The 17,715-nt window shown below is 49.7% G+C and overlaps 1 protein-coding gene across 2 annotated transcripts in view; it reads right to left on the reverse strand.

The window, feature by feature from the left end:
- Positions 1-17,505, reverse strand: part of PARP1 (poly(ADP-ribose) polymerase 1) — a 34,762-nt gene extending 17,257 nt beyond the window's left edge. Inside the window, exons 1-9 of one of the 2 annotated variants that reach the window (XM_059829846.1) lie at positions 17,374-17,505; positions 13,297-13,459; positions 12,274-12,386; positions 10,984-11,198; positions 5,611-5,707; positions 3,831-3,947; positions 2,697-2,873; positions 2,107-2,248; positions 595-735 (exon numbers count right to left, since the gene is read on the reverse strand). In XM_059829846.1, the coding sequence (XP_059685829.1) occupies positions 595-735; positions 2,107-2,248; positions 2,697-2,873; positions 3,831-3,947; positions 5,611-5,707; positions 10,984-11,198; positions 12,274-12,386; positions 13,297-13,459; positions 17,374-17,493 (1,285 nt within the window). In that variant the 5' untranslated portion in view covers positions 17,494-17,505. Of the gene's footprint in view, positions 1-594; positions 736-2,106; positions 2,249-2,696; positions 2,874-3,830; positions 3,948-5,610; positions 5,708-10,983; positions 11,199-12,273; positions 12,393-13,296; positions 13,460-17,373 lie in introns of both variants that reach the window. The other variant, XM_059829839.1, reaches the window with a different exon arrangement.
- Positions 17,506-17,715: the final 210 nt, after the last annotated feature.

The following is a 17,715-nucleotide window of genomic DNA, read 5'->3' on the forward strand; positions in this document are numbered from 1 at the left end:
TTTGGAGAGCAAAACCACCTTTGGCTCAAAGCTGCAGCTTGGTGTAGAGCAGGAACACTCATGTTTTATCTGGCTGGTCCAGCTCTCCCCTTCCCAGAGCTGGGCTGGGGCTGTATAGTCCGTCTTGGACCTCCTGGCAGGTGGGAACAGTTCTCCTACCTCAGCGACCAGTTTGCACCTTCACTCCAACAGGGAGTGAAAGCAGACTCTACGTTGCCAGCAAAGAAAACAACTGCCCTGGGGCACCCACCGTCAGCTCTGCAGCTTCCCCAAGGCAAGCACGGACACAGCCCCCGGCACCTTTCATCCCAACAAGGGCGGCTTGCACACCACCACGGTCTGTGTACAGACCCGAGCTCCAGCTGCTGCAGACCCGACAGAGCCTTACAGCAAACCCTGCAGGATTAACGTGCTAGGTAAGTAAAACTCAAACAGCACGCATCTGTCTTTACTTTTCCAAGCGCACTAAGTCCACATGCGCACACAAAACACTCCCCCTAATCCAAACACTGATCCTCGGAGAGCTCCAAGGATCCGTCTGTAATCCGCTCAGCTGTTACCAGTGCTACCAGTAACCAAGGCACGGCTGCTCACTCTGTGTGCTGATGCACAGGGTGGCCTTGTTAGCTGTTGTCGTCATCTTTCCTCCCAGCTCCTCCACAATGCTCTTCACCTCCTCCTTGTTCCTTGACAGCTTTCCAAGAACCAGGATCTTCATGTTGGTCAGCGGCTTGTCTAGGGGTTCGGAAATAACAGCATGTTAGCAACAGGCACAGAGCCCCCCGGGCAAATAACAAGCACAAAGGAACAGCATTCCCCAGACTCTGCTCTGCTTCCCTCTTCCTTTGATGCCTGGACAACATGGGAGAAACTCACAGTGACATGAAAGCTCCTGCCTCTTGAAAAGGAAATCTTTTTTGGAAGGGCTGGAGAAAGAGGATTCTCTCTCATACAGCAGTGTTCCCACATGTTACAGTACATTTGGGTCTTGATCTTACAGACAGTAGAAGGTTGTATTGTGCAAACCCTTGTTATCAAGTCAGGAGCAAACTGGTAAACTGAGGCTCCATCACACCATCATGTTAACACCTTGCAATGCAGGTGGGTCCAGGACATGGCAAGTGCCTAAGAGCATATCCGCACTGCTAAAAATAAATGCTATTAACTCTGGTTGACCAACTGACAGGTTTGTTTCCTCCTCTACCCCCACTCAGATTAGTTAGGTTGCCAGCAAAAAAAGTAACCTGGCATTAATTCTGGTCAGCACTTTGAGCTTACTTTCAAGGCACACTGGGGCTAGAATCAGCTTGCCAATGAGAGCCAAGACCCGGGTTATTTTGTCTTCATGCTAAAATAACATGATCTGGATAAAATTAGCTGTGCAGAATTGCTCCCACCCTTTTCACCATGTAACAATAATCCCCTGCTCCCAAAACTATGGCCAGGGCTAAAAAGGCTGAATACAAAAGAAATCAGCATAGTGGACAGGCTATATCACCAAAGCATGCAACTCATTCCAACAGCCTATGGGAAATTTCTGGAGTCCGAACTTTTCCCCATTTGTGGGCTGGAGGCAGCATATCTGTTTTGTGTAAGAGGAGTTAGTGATTGGTAAAGCCAAATCTCAGTGGAGGATTTAAAAAAACCAGAACAAAATAAAACCAACCCACAACTCTTGCCCTTAAAACTTGACATTGGATGTGGAATATCTGGCATTATGGAGGTCCCTGGATATTCCCCAAGAAACCAATCAAGGAGGCATTTCATAGCAGGTCTCCCCTGGGACACATCTTGCGACATCGGCCTTTAAGTTTCCAATTCATCGCAAACACATAATTTCCTCACCATCAACAAATACCGAAAATGATTTGTTAGAGAACAAGCGGGATCTCGAGCCCATGTCCCCAGGCAACCCACTGCATCAGGGTCAACCTGTGCTAGGAAGATGAAGCACACGAGACTCTGCTATGCTGTTTTTTTACCAGGAGAGTTCTGCCTGCTTGGGGCCGGAGAACAGCACGCCTTTCAGTGGCATGTTTGTCTGACTAGGAATGGCATTCCACACCATTCTGAACTCCACTGCCCTGTGCCCCACCAGCCACTTACCTCTGGGTGCGGACACAGTCTCCGTCAAAGGAGCAGATGCGGAGGGAGGAGGCACAGAGTTCACAGTCGCAGCATCTGGAGGGAATACCCTGTCCTGTTTCTTACACTTAAATTTTTTCAGGTAAGGAATTTCCCGAAACTCCTGTGGGATGGAAGCAGAAGTAGAGTTTAAAACCAACAAATACTATTATAAGATTTAAAGGCTAATTTGAGCACTGGCCAGATGTTGGCATTTACTGCAGGACTTGGAAAGGATTTCCGAGACATTCATACTAAGGTAGGCAAATACCTGCTTTACTGACTGGGAAAACAAAGCTAGAAGAGGGTAAATGATGGGTTTCAAATCAAATCAGCAACATCTCTTTCAATTTAGTGTTACCAGAAAAAATATGATTTAGATATGCATTAGCTGCCTATCCCAGAGGGATGTAGCTGAGACAGGACTTCCCCATTGTCACAGCTGCTCAGCACTGCAGCACGCTCTACTCTCTCGCATCCAACACTGACTGCTGCTTATTCAACCTCCTTACAAGAGGTAACATCAGTTAAGAAATGTGCTTCAGATGATCACATTTGCAGTAAACACCCACCTTTGGGATTACCCAGTCTTTCCTGTTGGGAGTCTGCGTTTTAGCAACACACTTAGTCCAGGCAGTAATATCCCCTGAACAGTAATATGCGTCACTCTTGAACACAAACTGCCCCTTACACTCCTCGCAGGGAAGCAGAGCTCCAAATGCCATCCCATCTGCTACTCGGTCCAAAATCTAAAGCAACAAAGAATACAAAAACAGGTCACGGCAGAAGGAGGCTGGAAGCCCACGCACTACATTACACTGGGCTGCACAAGAAAACAAGCGAAGATGCTTCCAGCGCTTGTCATGCTTAGATTGCACATAAACCAAGACTCTTACTGATTGATTTACGATGCCTTAAAAGACATGAACACGAAATTTCCCTGGTCACACCATCTCTGCTCACACCCATGGCTCACAGTCTCTCCTATTCGGATTCGGCATTCAGGAGAGCATACCTACCACACAGCACCTGACCAGGCAGCCGTGCCGGAACAGCCAAGGAGGAGACCAGCTACTGCATCTGAGCGCATGAGTAGGCAGGTGGGAATGTAGGCTCAGACAAGTCCCGGTTTTCCTGCCTAGAGAGTATTTCTTGACCATTTTGAGTCTAGACACTTCCCACATCCCAGCCCACACTCCTTACAAAGAGTCTTAATAAATACAAATACTTAAAGGGACGTGTGGCTCCGAAAGAGAGAAGAATTTCACAAGTTACAGAGACTGAAAAGTGACTGTTTTTAGAAAAGATACCACGAAAGAATTTGTGCAGTTTTTGCTTCTTTTTGCATAATTTAACAGTTGAGGGAGGCGAAATGAAGTGCCATAACTAACCTGCTCTTGAAGAGCTAGCAACAAAAAAACATGGACCAGTTTGAGCACTGCAGAATAAAGGCACATCTCCGAGACTAAGGCACTGAATTCGGCATCACACACCACCGCACAGCCCTTCACAAACAAGCCTAACAGCAATATCACCAGAGTCCTGGGGCAAAAGGACTGGGTTTTGCACTGAATGTCTTCCTGCGGTGTTACGTCAGGAACGTGCTTCAGGCTTGCGGACCTTGCAGCAATACTGATTCAGGTCGGCTTCTCCGATTCGGATTCGAAGACCCAGCACACATGCAAAGCAACTACAGACCAACTCACGGCATTCTCCCCTGAAGGCACTTCCTGCTTGTTGGCGATCAGCAGCTCTTTCAGGTCGTTAGTGGAGCAGACCTTCCTCAGCTCATCCTTGATGCCCCAGATCAGTTCTGTTTGCTCCTGTTGACAAAATCCAGCAGCTTAGAAAGCCATTGACTGCAAATAGCTCAGGACACTCCTGAAACTTCAGTATGCGGACAAGGTTTTAGCAAGCCCATGATATCTTAAATACAGACTGTGAGATGAAGAGCACCAAGAACCAGTACCTTTATTGAAAGGGAGAGTCACACGTTTCACCCAAACACCTACAACAGGTCTTTAAAGCCACATGCTTCAGATTTCAGTATGAAATCATGAACAACACACCGTAGCTTCAGCAAGTACTTTCTCTTCTCAAGATGACATGCAGAAGGACATCCCTGTGGGATTCTATATAAACCAAGGCTTCTCCATCATGAGCATGTGAAGAAAGGCCACGGAGTAACCTTTTCAGCACTGTCCCATACAAAAAGGTAAAAGCGACGCTAACAAGACAGCTAGCTTTTAGGTGTAGAGTGGAACCTGTGTTTCTACCACACTTCTACCTTCAGCAAGTTCTCAATAGCCTTTGCAAAAATCACCTAACTAGTCCACACTGCCAACAGCAGGGATGTGGCTGCATTTGACCCCTGCATTAAAACAAAAATCAGCAATGCTGATCGTCACGCTTCTTCATATGAGGAATTTCTACCGGATCAGTCACCTGCAGTGGTGCAGAGGAGCCTGCACATTCTTTTGAGCCTTTCTACAGAAGGTGAAAGGGTTGGACAGCAAAGAGCATCCTAAAATATCTCAAGACAGTTTCTGAATGTTATTCACTGGCTACACTCAAAAATGCAGCCTACCCTGGGATAACCGGTTGACTGTGTTAAATGGTTTTATTTTCAGTGTCAATGGTCATGCTTGATGAAATGCTGTTTAAAAAAAAAACATTAGTGAACCCAAAGTTAACCCTGATCCACAAATTGCCTTGACCTGTCCTAAACATCTGCACTGCAGCAGCAAAACCTTGATAACGTCTCAGCTAAGTTTTGTTGAAAACTAAGGTATTAACAACAAAGAAGAAAACTTCTGTTCAAAGGTGGACATACCATTTTTCTAAAGCTCCATTAAGACTTCAATTGCAGCAAAAGGAGCTTGTTAATTTCTTCTTGGGAAGTTACCTGTGCCAAACTTTCAATGAATACAAAATTCCTGATGCTCTGTTGGGAATTCTTCCCACGTATTCTAGAAACTGAAAGGTAGAAAGCTGTGATCTATCCCACTTTGTACCCAAGAACTGAACACAGCTCCCCAGAGAGTGAAAAAGATAAGACTTCTCATTAATCTAGTTCCGCACTTCACCTCTGTTTAATTTTTGCAATGAGCTATTTATTGGTTTCCAAGCTCTTCTGCAACAGCAGCGCTCAGGCTCAGAGCTTCAGCCACCCCAGCCAGATGATCCAGGAAGGATGGCAGAGCCAGCCTCCCCGAGAGAGAAGGCATTTAACCTAATCTGTTTAAATCCAATAAGCACAAGACCTAGAGAAGTTCCTTCCTGTCTGTCAGTCGAAAGCGGCAGGGCGAATTGCCATCAGCAAAGCCTTAGTGACAGGGCATCTCCCGCGCCAGGACACTAGGACTGGCTGTGCTGCAACTCTGCTTTGCCTGGGCACCTCTCTAGGTGCCACAGCTCTTCAGTTAGCGTCTGACACTGCACTCTTCTAACGAAGCCGTTTTTAGGATGTGATCAGCTAAAACTCACCTTCAGCTGTTTTTCCTGCTTTGATTCTTTCTCTTTTTCTTTTTTCTGTTTCTTTTTCGCAGTTACATTTCCATCTACCTCTTCTCCTTTTCTCTTTCTAATAGAGAAAAACAAAACAAAAAAACACACACACATACACGAAAGGAAGTTATTTAAATGCCTGTCCAGCAGTTACCAGAGCTCAGTTTACTGACTGCTGATATCTGCAGAGGCTTGAATATCCTCCGTTTTGGCAGGCAAACCCATTTTTCAAATTCCTCAGTGCTAGATTGTAGACACGTACTTGGCTCTGCAATGCGAGCTGCCTCAATCAGGTCAGGTACACATAAAGCTTTTCCACAGGGTAACCATGTGGTCTGGCAGAAGAGCACATGAAATACTGCAACATTTTCTGGCATATTCACCTACACCTGTATTAGTTAGACCAAAGGCATACCTAAGAATCACTGAATATAAGCATACCTCTGCAAATCTGAGGAGGTGTAGCAATGCAGGTTAAAAGAATATAGTGTCAGCTGAATCGACAGCTTGATTTTTCAATTTTGACAGTCCATATTGGAATAAAAGACAGCAAACATGATAACTTTAATAAGCTAACAAGGGAAACTAGATATTTCGCAGCTAGTTTCTCTTCAGACTGCAGTTTAGTCGGGTCTCTGAAATCAGACAGGAGGCTGACAGCGGTTTCGTGATGTACTACCGTGCAGTTGTGTGTGAGGAAATTTATTGTTATTAGCTGGGGCCTTAGAGCTGTGCAGGGAGAAGCTACAGCAAACGCTGCTCGAGAAAAACTGGAAATAAGAGGAAGCCAAATGAAAACCGGGGGATTTTGGCAGACTTCAGAATGACAAGAGACCTCAGAGGAAGATCATTTATGTTTCCGGAGTCGTATCATCCCCTTGGTCTGCCTGGCTTCAAAAATACATCAATATCAATAAATCAAACTAGTGTGCGCTCTCAGAGTGAGGAAATAAAGGGAAACTTTGCCCCACTGGAGGCAGGACGGGTCTGGAACTTAAGGCAGAGCATGAACACAGCTTGGATCTCACACTTCGTTTTGACAGAGCTGCTATCGTTTTGAAACATCAGCCAGGTTTCTTTTTAGGAAAGCATCTGTCTTAACTTTATAAGCTGTGGCTGATGGTTAAGCCATAAAGTTGACATTCTCGATTGCTCTCCTACTTACAATTTTAAACATTTCACTTTCTGGTACTTTGCTACCGTTAAGACTAACCCTGTATGACAGCTTATTAGCTATAAAGCTGCAGGAGGATTTTAAAAAGTACTCTTCTCCTGAAGATTCACGCATGAGACCTGTAAGTTCTAGTAACTGTCCTGGCCCCCAAATTGGGCCAAGTTCTCATTCTATTTGCAGTGGCTACCACTAGCCCGTCATCAGCACCTCTGACTGATTTTGCAAGTCTTTAAGGACTGGTTTTGCAGAAGCGCTCATCTTTCAGCTGTCCCCCTGGAAGGTCCCATCAGCCCGAGCTGGGGCTATGCGAGCTCGACGCTTTCAGGCGCGCTGCCTCGGTGGGGACAACAGTCACATTGTGCTACCAGAATTTGCTTGCATTTCTTGAGCAAAGCTCCATCTTGTTTTCTAAATCAGGCAAGCAGGAAGCAGCGTGGCAGGACCGGATACAGCACACACACAGCCGGATACAGCACACACACAGCCGTGCCTTCAAAAGCCCCCAGGGCAAGCAAGTCATCTCTCCTTCCCAGCTGCAGCCCCTGCAAGGGGCAAGACCAGAGCATCCACTGAGCCCTGCCACGAGCATCACAACTTCTGTAAGTTTTAGCAGAGCCAGGGGTACACAACATAAGCTGGGAAAAACATACTAGCTCGAGCGCAAAGCGCTCAGCTGCACCTTCCCAAGCCAGAGGGCTTAATAATGTGAGTATTTAGAACGGGTGCCCAAACCCCGTGTATCTGCAGTGCCTCCCCCTCAGCAGGCTGACAGTCAGGCTTCCTCCAGCAAGCCAGCGCTCGCTTCTACGCCGTAACTTGTTTCCCAGTCTCCAAAAGGAGAAAAGCCAGCACACCGACCGCTGGAAGGCGAGAGGCCCCATGACCCAGGGAAAGCATCCAAATTCCAGCAGGGACTCACACTTTTGGCAGCTTCTCCTCAGAGGCAAGGGGACAGCGGGTTGCTCTCCCGGACAGAGCGATTACTGTACCTGTTCCAGCCACTTGAACAAACTGCAGAGCAGAAGGGATCATCCCAATTGCAGAGAGGTGTAAAACTGTCAGTCACCACCTTCTCTTTTGTCCCTGGCTATGCCCAAGGCTTAAAACAAACACTAATCATCATTTTATACAGCCTGAAGAAGGGAACGGCAAAGGTGAATTCACCTCACACCTTCCCAAAATGGCACATTTTAGAACAACTGATGAAATACACACACTTGATCTGCCACTTGGGACCAAACACTGTGTGCTGCTAATAGCAGCTGGGTGCTACTGCGTACACCCTTCCTCCTCCTGGGGAAGGGACAGTCTTCCCATGCTGAACAGGTACAGCCCAACGGACAGTCTTCCCATGCTGAACAGGTACAGCCCAACAGCTTGCTTTGGAGGACTGGTACTCACCAGCCAACGCAAACCACTCCGTCTCACCTTTGTGGAGGATACACAAGATTTATTCCAACTTTCGAGAAGATGAAGAGGGAGGTGAACTGTCCTACTCTAGCCTAGCCCTTCCTTACCATCTACTTTATTTTCCATGTCCTCCCTATGATGAAAGTGAAGGTTGGAAAGGACAGTCATGGCAACCCTGGATAAAGCAAGCAGCTGCCACAGGGAGGAACATCTCCCCTTTTCTCCTTCTCCCTGTAAAGTACTGCCAGATTGTTGCTGACCTGAGTATTTACCCTCTGCCTCAGGCAACCTCTGCAGTTAATCCCGCGTTGCACAACATCTCCAGAATGACACTTTGCTCCTGCCCTGGGCAGCAATTCTACCCAAACAAGTGAGGCAGAAAATACAGGAGAGTATTACAGCTTGGAGCAGGAGCGAGAAACACATGCTACCAAAGAAGCACAGTCAAAGGGAGCTCACAAGCTGCTACTGCATTTCCTACATCAGTACATGAGCACTCTTTCCACAGAGGAGCTGCTGGCAAGGACACAAGATCCTCCTTCCCCAGGCCTGCAAAGTGCCGGCGCTCGGGCACGACAGCCCGTAGCCCAGGGGAGGCTCGGCACGCCTTACCCGGAGCTGACCGAGGAAAGGAGCCAGGCCCCTTGCAGGAAACCTTCCCATTTTTGCCCTTCAGAGGGAAGGGATTTTCCAATCTACTCTCCGTAGCCCTGCTCGGCACCTCACATCTGCAATAGGCACGTCACACTGCCGACCTTCGGGAAAGGGCTGACAGGGCAGTCCCAAAGTCTGGGCTTCTCCTCGGAGCCTGGGCTAGACATGCAGAAGCAGCACATGAGTTTGTGTGCGTCACATCTGAATTGCAGAGACATCCGAGTCAAGATATAATTTGGACGCAGCACAATCAGAAGTATCTTTAAAGATAATTTTGAGAATCTCACCTACAGCAGATGCTGTAACATCATTTCTGCGAGATGCTGTAATTTCTGCACTTAATTTCTGTTATCTGATTGAACACACAAGATGAACTATCGGAGGTAACTGCATCTCATTCAACCTTCTGGGGTGTTTATCTTTTGGCTCCTCCAGAACCTCCGCACTCTCTTGGCAGAAAAATCACCAGGTAGGAAGCACACCACACCTCTACACTCATTCTATTTATTTACATGCTCACTCATTCAGTTTATTTGACAGACAACTATTTTTCCAATTGACCCTTAATACCTTTGGCTCAAGCACACAGCCCAAACAGCAGAAGAAAGGTAGTGGAGCGTAAGAGCCAGCCAGCACCTTCACGGTTGAGGGGCTTGTTCATGCAGTGCTTAGAAAGCAGGAAAGACGAGACGTCCTGCTGCTTTTCTGGCGTGAGGTCCTAGTTCACATTACCCTACATCACCCGTCTAAGCTTTTTTCCACTGCAATTCTAGGCTTTTATTTACACAGTGACTTGGCAAACTACCCTGTGGCCCATCTTTACAAAGCCTTCATATTTTGCACAGCATCCCAGAAGTGTCCCAGAAAAGCAGTCGGGGCAGACAAGAGAAACACTTACACGGTCAAATCTCTAGAGCTTTGCTGAAGACATGGGAGAAAACTACAAATAACCCTATTAAACTCACGCACTGCTCTAGGACAAAGCTGAGCACGCACCTTGGCACAAAAAGCAAAGGACTACTTGAACAGCTGCCAGTGCATTAAAACACTGTACTTCTACTTACATCCTGCAACACACAGATAGGTAAAATGCCTGCAGGAAAAGACGGCAGGCTGCCGGGCAGATGCAGACGGCTCATCTCAGCCTCCAGTGGTTCAGCCGATGGATGACATTCACACACACGCATGGTTCTGAACAGTATGCCATGCCCATCAGCCACGTATCTGGAGCACCAACACTGACAAAGACCGCACAGATTTGACATGGCTACAGCTTCTCAGAACCCAACATCACTCTCGCTGGACAGTTTCATGGCAAGCGCTTGCAAAGGCAAAGCTGAATTCAGCCTACAAGGCACATGGAGAAGCCCAATGTTTTACAAAAACAAGACCTTTCCTATTTGTAAGACCCAGGAACACCTCATGTTCCTTCCTCCATGGGGACAATGCAACGCTGGCTTGTATTATGAAGCATGACGCTCGGCAAAGTCACTTCAAAAACAAGTAACAAAAGCCTTCGTTAACAGAGAAAGATTGACCAAAGCTAGCAAGCCACCTGGAAGCGCTTCTCTGTCAGTACAAGTTCCATTAAGAGCCTCCACTGAAAATTTCAATGCAAGGCAATGAAATTTCAGTAGTACCATAAAAGATTTAGCAAACAAAAGCATCCGAGTGTAAGCACTACGCAGCCCTTAAACACCATTACCAGATTCAGTGCCTGTCACAGATCAGCAGCTCATAGATAAGACATGTCAAATCAATTCTCTAACAATTGGTTAGAGCAGAGAAACCATCACTGATAACAGCATCACACAAGGAGGCGCAGAGCCCAGCATCCATTTGTATTAAGCATGCATTATTTTATGGTTGAAAGCCCTATATCAGTCCTCCAAGTCACAGCTGCTGGTCTCTGCATTTTCTCAAGGCAGTCACAGGGGGCAAGTGGACTGCGCACTCCCAGGGATGGGGAATTTCTCTGCTGGCATCTGCCTAAGGTCACAGGAAGGACCAAATCCTCCTACGACCAATATTCTTTTAAAAGAGACAACAATGTCACATAACATTTATCACGGATGCTCCTCAAGACAATGCAATTTGCTGCATTCCCCACATACCCTTCACTCTTGGTAGCCGGGAGCTGCTTCTTCAGAGTTTCTTTATCTTCAGCTTTCAAGATGCTGAAGCCCAGGAGCTGGGCGGCCCCGTACGCCGGGAGGAAGCCCAGCTCTGCTCGGCGGCTCACGAAGCAGTCCGGGTGGTACCAGTTATCTATCATTCCCAGCTGCGGCTTTTCGGGATGCACCATCTTCTTGGAAATCCGGATCTGGCCCTGAGACAGATTAAGGCAACACAAGAGCAACTGTCAGGTCGTTCAGGTAAGAGCAGGATGTTAACAAGCTCCTTACCAACATGATGCTTCCTAAACACTCATAAAATACCAACGGTTCCTCTATCAGAGCTTGCAACGTTTGCTCAAGGCCTTTCACTACAGTTCCTCTGCTTTCTCCAATACTCTTTCTAGGTTGAAAAACCTCAGCTTTCTAGGTAGTTTTCTGTTCAAAACCCACTCAAAACGGGTAATCCTGTAGTCTTTACTCCAACTCCCAGTAAGCTTGAAGAAGCAGAACTCACATGACCATGCAGGCGACTCTATAAACTAACTTTCTGTCGCTACCACTCAAGCATCAGTGCTAACACGATCTCACCCCACCTTACTGCAAACTACTTTTCAGATGCCCAAGAAGTAGTTGTGGTCTAAAAGCACCTAAAACAATACTTCATGCTCCAACAAGGAGATGTCCACACAGCAGTCACCAACGTTTCTGCAGATACAAGCATACCAGCACTGGTGTTTGGCCCTTGCCAACTTTACCCAACTGGCAGGTCTAGCTACATCTACCAGAGGCTCACAGCTTCATTTTGCCAACTGTCCTTAAAAGCAGAGCACCAAGACACGTTCAACTACAGGGCTACGTCGTTAATTAGCTGCATCGCTGTTTTTGTCTGCTTTCGTGGCGTTAATATGGATACACTGCACACAAACAGAGCTGGTCTTGCTGAGGAGGAGGAAGAGGCCAACACCTCTGCAGTGCTGCAACAAGCAGGAAAAGCTGCAGTTAGTGGTGGCTCTCTCGCCACAGAAATGCTGGTGAGCGGCGTTCCAGCCTGCTCTAAGACCCAAGTGAAAGCAAGCATCAGCAGGTTCGAAGCCCAGGCTACAACGCCTGAGGGATGCCTTTACTGTCAGCTATCCAGGACACAGCTGCTCCTCAGACACAGAAATGCAGCTCTGCAAGTGCTTTCCATATGCAGGACAGACAGGAAGCTATTATAAAAGTCACTGTTTGAATTGGAACCGATGGGAGAAAAGACAAGGGATGGAGAACTAAAGAAAAGCTTTTTACCTTTTCTATTTTCTGTTCGCAACCTTTGCAAGTACTTCTGTTAGACTTGGCATATTCTGCAGCAAAGTCATTTAGGCTCTTCTCAGCCTTGCCACCTCCTTCCTGTTCCCCTCCTTTTCCTGGAGAACAAAGGCAAACACAGAATTCGGCTTTCAAAGGCATTCCCTTATTTTCTTACTCTCTGTCCCAGATCGTTAGAAGTCCGGATCAATAAATCTCTGCGTTCCAGCAACCCCTATGTCAAGAATTTGAATACAGAGCAAGATAAGCGGTCCATGCTCAAAAGCACTTTTAAAATAGGCAGAGTTCTTTAAACAGCCATGTAGCAATTGTACGGGATTGCTTATTTAATGGTTTTAAAAGACTTTTAAAGGTCTACAGAGCTGACCCTTTTTACTTCTTTCCTGAAAGTAGCGCAAAATGAGATCTTACTGAAGAACTGACTGTAACAGGAGTCACAAATGGCTCTGCTTCAAAGCAGAACTCCTCTTCCCAAGTGCCAGTTTCCTTTTATTTTTTGTATTACTACATTCCAACAGGCAGACACCAATCTAAAACTGCCCAGCATCCTTGGTTTACACAGAGATGCTGAGAGTTTAGCCTGGTCTGTACCTAGACCCTTCTAACTTGCTCCCCAGCTCACTACTTTGCGGTGCAACAATTTCAAAGAGCCACCATAACCATACCCTGCAGTGAAGGTGCCATTAACAACAACATAACACAAAGGCACCTGTTAATATTAAAGACATCTGTTAATATTAAAGAACTGGAAACAAAATAGATTTCTTGATAAGAAGAAATACTTGGCAGTACATCTGCCAACTGACTTGGCTTTTTCCCTCGTTCATTTAACATGCTGGATCACACTGCCAGTGCCCTAGCCCTGGAGCGTGGGGACACCACAACAATTCTTCTGACATCACTTGCTGAAGGGACGTGGCAATCAAATAACCACAATAACAGCTTGAGAAGAGGGAGCGCGGTTCCAGCTGGACCTCCAAACACCAGGAGACCTCTGCTTACCTCCTCCAGGGCCTCCAGTTTCAATGGCTTTCTTGATTTTCTCCTGATCTTCCCATCGGAGCTCAGGGAAGCCGTCAATGTCCGTGTGGGACACAATTCGAGCCCGCTTCCAGAAGCAGCTGTAGTGGTGCCAGTGAGGGACTTTGCCATCAAACATGGGCGACTAGGAAGAAAGCACATTAGGCCAAGATGAAGCAACTCCAACAGAATCAAGGGGAAAAAAACAAGATAAAAAAGGAGAATCTGGGTAAATACAAGTGATTTCTCTTTATTTTTTTAAATTAAGAGATGGTTACTATTTAGGACAAAGTCTAAGAAGAAAATCTAATATGAGAGACAAGCTGCTGGAGAGAGGTCCCAAAGGGGATAGATGTGGAAAAAGCATTTACCTTGCTTAACCAGTTCATCGCCCTGCTGCTTAGCCCATCTGTATTACCCAAAACAAAAAGGTCACAGCCTCAGTGGCTCTACCAACCCTGAGCAGACAAGGAAAGGTTTCTTCTGTATGAGATTCAGACCGTCTGCAGTGATGAGCAAAGCAAAACAGAGGTTGTGGAAAAAGTAACACGAGTACCAGCACTTGGCTCATCTGCTACAACCTCCCTCGAGACTCCGGCAACGCAAGAGGCCGCTGACCTCCGAGCACAACACGCAGTCCCTTTGAGAGCTACTTCTCAAGCAAACTGTCCGTGCCCAGGAGAGCCCATCACCAGGCACAAGACACAGGAGCAGCTCCAAGGACTGTGGCCTGAAGAAATTCCTGAGGGGGCTGCAGGAGGCAGAGGCAAAATCTGAGGGAAACACCAGAGCCCAACAAAGTCCTGCATCAGGACGGAAACATCAGCCAAATCCTCCCCGAAATGCAGCTCCAGAGTGCCCTGCCTCGCACCAGCCTCGTTCGTCGTGGAAGTGCTCCGCTTGCTTATGACTCAGACACATTAAGTACCTGCCTGGCATCGTTCCGGTTACCCATCAGACAAAATAACCGTATAGTGGTTTGGCTCCAAGTAATGCACACAAACAACTGCTGTACTAATAATACTCAGCGTTGTATAATTATTATTACTGATGATACAGAATTAATAACCTAGGAAAACGTTCTGCGTATCACTCACCAACAGGAGGGAGATCTCCAAGCTGAGAACAACAGCAGAGAGTTTCGTGCATGAGCAGGAAGGAAGAGGAAAGGGCTTCGAAGACCACAGCGTGGGACTAGGAGAGCTGGGCGACCCGATTACAACTAACCATCAACCCAAACTGTAAGAGGACATTTATATTTCCAGCTGGACTCTTCCCACAAGCCAGGATTCGGATTACCCGGTTATCCTCACAGCACCACAGCAGCCACCCTTGGGGTGCTCTCAAGGTGTCTGGAAGTCACACGCACCTCCGGCACTGAAAGTCGATCACCCCTGAGCTCTGTTTGGAGTTTTCCTGGAGGACTCCTCATGGGTCTGTCCCTAACGCAAAGGCTTTGGGGGCACAAGGCACTGGGGTGCATGGAAGGGGGCAGAGCTGGCTCAATCTTTAAGACAACCATGCAAGCAGTGAGTAGATCTGCTCCACCACATGTGTTGTGCAGGACTTCTCTCTGTGTGGGAAATGAAACCTCCAGGGGAGCTAGACCTTGTTTATACAACTTCCCTCAGCTCACCTATCTCTAGACCGTAGTTTCCTAAACAAACTATGGAAAAAGGAGAGACCAATTCGCTTTCGCATTGCACATACAGATAACAGAAACCACTCAGCTCCAGCTAGAAGCAAAAGCCGACGCCGTGCTGGTCCTGCAGTGCCTGGGTGCCCACCCTGTGCCGAACACCGAGCATCCCGCTGTCACTCAGAGCTCGTCACTTGAAAAACCAAAACAAAAGGGCGGTTACAGTAGAAATGGCACCCAGCTAACAACTTGGTCTGGGCCTCCCTGTAATTTTCTTCTGCACAATTTGCAAAAGACCTCGGCGTGTTGAAGGCGGCGCAGAGGCTGCTCTGCAGGGGATTTCCCCCAGAGGAAACGAGGGGCCCAGGCGCTCTGGGGAAATTCGGGCCCTTGTGGGGGGGCTGCTCAGCAGCAAGGTGTGAAAAGTGCTCTGCCGGCACAAAAACTGGCAGTGGGGAGAAAGCCCTTTGCAGAAGAGATCAAGCAAATTCAAGAGGTTGGGAGGAAAACAAGTCTGGAGCACGAGTCTGATGAGGAGCGGCTGAGGGAGCTGGGGTTGTTCAGTCTGGAGAAGAGGAGGCTGAGGGGAGACCTCATCTCTCTACAACTGCCTGAAAGGGGGTTGCAGAGAGGTGGGTGTTGGTCTCTTCTCCCAAGTGACGAGGGACAGGAATAGAGGAAATGGCCTCAAGTTGCATCAGGGGAGGTTCAGGCTGGATATTAGGAAAAAGTTCTTTACTGAGAGAGTAGTGAAACATTGGAATAGGCTGCCCAGGGAGGTGGTAGAGTCACCCTCCCTGGAGATATTCAAGGAGCGTGTGGATGTGGCATTGTGGGATGTAGCTTGATGGACATGGTGCTGTGTGGTGTTGGGTGGGTTGTGGCTTGTTGTTGTTGTGTGGTGGGTTTTTGGTTTTGTTTTGGTTTTTTTGTTTTTTTTTTGTTTTCCCAGGTTGGACTTGATGATCTTACAGGTCCTTTCCAACCGTAGTGATTCTGTGTGATTCTGTGAAAATGACAAGCGGTTGGGGTAAGACCAGCGGTTTTGGGGAGATGGTTGGCTACAAGGCAGTGGCTCTGTGAGGGATGCCACGGTCCCAGCCGTCCTCCTTCACCCGCCCCTAGGAGATCGCTCAATAAACCTAACCCTGCAAAATGAAACACATCCATCCTGCTCGGCATCCTGAGCTACGCATGCTGCGGTCCACAGGCCCCCGTAGTGAGGAAGGCCAACCCAGCTTAAACTGCTGGGAAAGACAGGAAGGGGTAAGAAACGTGAGGGAACCGGAGAAGAAGCAGCCGGAGCAGGGGAGGAGGAGCGGAGCAGACACCTCCAGCGAGCGCTGAGGGCAGCCCGAGAAACAAAAGAAGGCAGCAGGAACACGTGCGAGCAAAGGCTGCAGCTTGGCACCGCACGGTTAAGCATCTTTCCCCGGGGACGGAGGCTCTGGGGAACCAAAACCAGAGGCAGGTATTTCTCCTCCGGGGAACCAGCTCCTGCCTCCAAGCCGGGCAGCCCTGCCAGCCCTGCCCGGGCAGCCAGGCATGCCCCGCGGGGCAGCCCCCGGGCAAGGGGCCGCCAGGCCCTTCCTCCCCCCGCTCCCGGGGCACAAGCGACTGCGGGCCGCGGAGCGTGGTAGGGCCTCCAGAAATCGCTCCTCAAGCGGCTGGGAGCCACAGCACCCGCCCGCAGGGCTTGGCTCCAGCCTGAGCACCCCACCTCCTCGCTGGTCTTCCAGAAATACGCATAGGTGCTTTTGCGTATCTGCCAGGGGACAGACACCGGGCTCGGGCCGCTGGCCCTCTGTGCCGCCTGAAGGCTGCAGGTGCCTCTTCACCTCCCTCGCCAGACAGGCCACGGCCCGCGGCCTGGGAAGGCAGCTCGGCGCCCTTCCCCAGCGAACCCCACCACCTCCCGGGAAAAGCGGCGGTCGCCTCCCCGGCAGAGAGGCCGATCCCCTCCCCACCCCCAGCCCGCGGCAGGGTGCCGTTTCAGGCCGGCCGAAACGGCAGCACAGGTCCGGGCGCGGCCCCCCGGCCCTCCGAGCCCGGACGGGGCCCTCCCCTTCGTTCCGAAAGGGAGCCGAGCGAGTCTCGTCCCCAAAAGGCGACTAATTCGAGGGCGGCTGACAGCAAAACATGCCTTCGCTCCCACCCGACCGCCCCGCTGCTGCGGGCAGGGATGCTGCGGGGACCGGGGGCACCGCGGGGAGCGGCGGGCGAAGGCACCGCCGCTAAAAATAGGCTGCGCTCGCCCCCGCGGCGGGGAGAGGCCCGGCCGAGCGGCTCTGGACCGCCGCGGCGGGCGCAGGGAGGCGGGCGCAGGGAGGGGAGCCCCGGCCGGGCCCCGCCGCCGCCGCCGGTGCGGAGCCGAGGGGTCCGCCCGCCCCGCTGCCCGCCCGGGCCCCGCCACGCGGTACCTGCACCATGAGGGCCAAGCGCAGCGAGTCCTTCGCGATGCTCTCGCCGCACTTCTTGCAGGAAGCGCGGCCGCTCTTGGCGTACTCCGCCCGGTACAGCTTCTCCGCCGGCTCCGCCATCGCCGCCGCCGACTCCCGCTCGCGGAGCCGCCCCGCGCCGCGCACCTCGCCGCTCCGCGCTCTCCCCCGCCCCGTGCCCGCGGCAGCGCTAGCCGAGCGCCGAGCGCCCACCCCCGCCTCGGCGGCCGGCCGGATCTGCCGCTCGGGCCTCGATTCGGCGCGCCTGGCGGCGCCTGGAACGTTCCGGTTTGCTACGGTGTATCAATGGGGGGTGGGGAGCGG

The sequence above is a fragment of the Gavia stellata genome, chromosome 2, assembly GCF_030936135.1.
Source record: "Gavia stellata isolate bGavSte3 chromosome 2, bGavSte3.hap2, whole genome shotgun sequence".
NCBI lineage: Eukaryota > Metazoa > Chordata > Aves > Gaviiformes > Gaviidae > Gavia > Gavia stellata.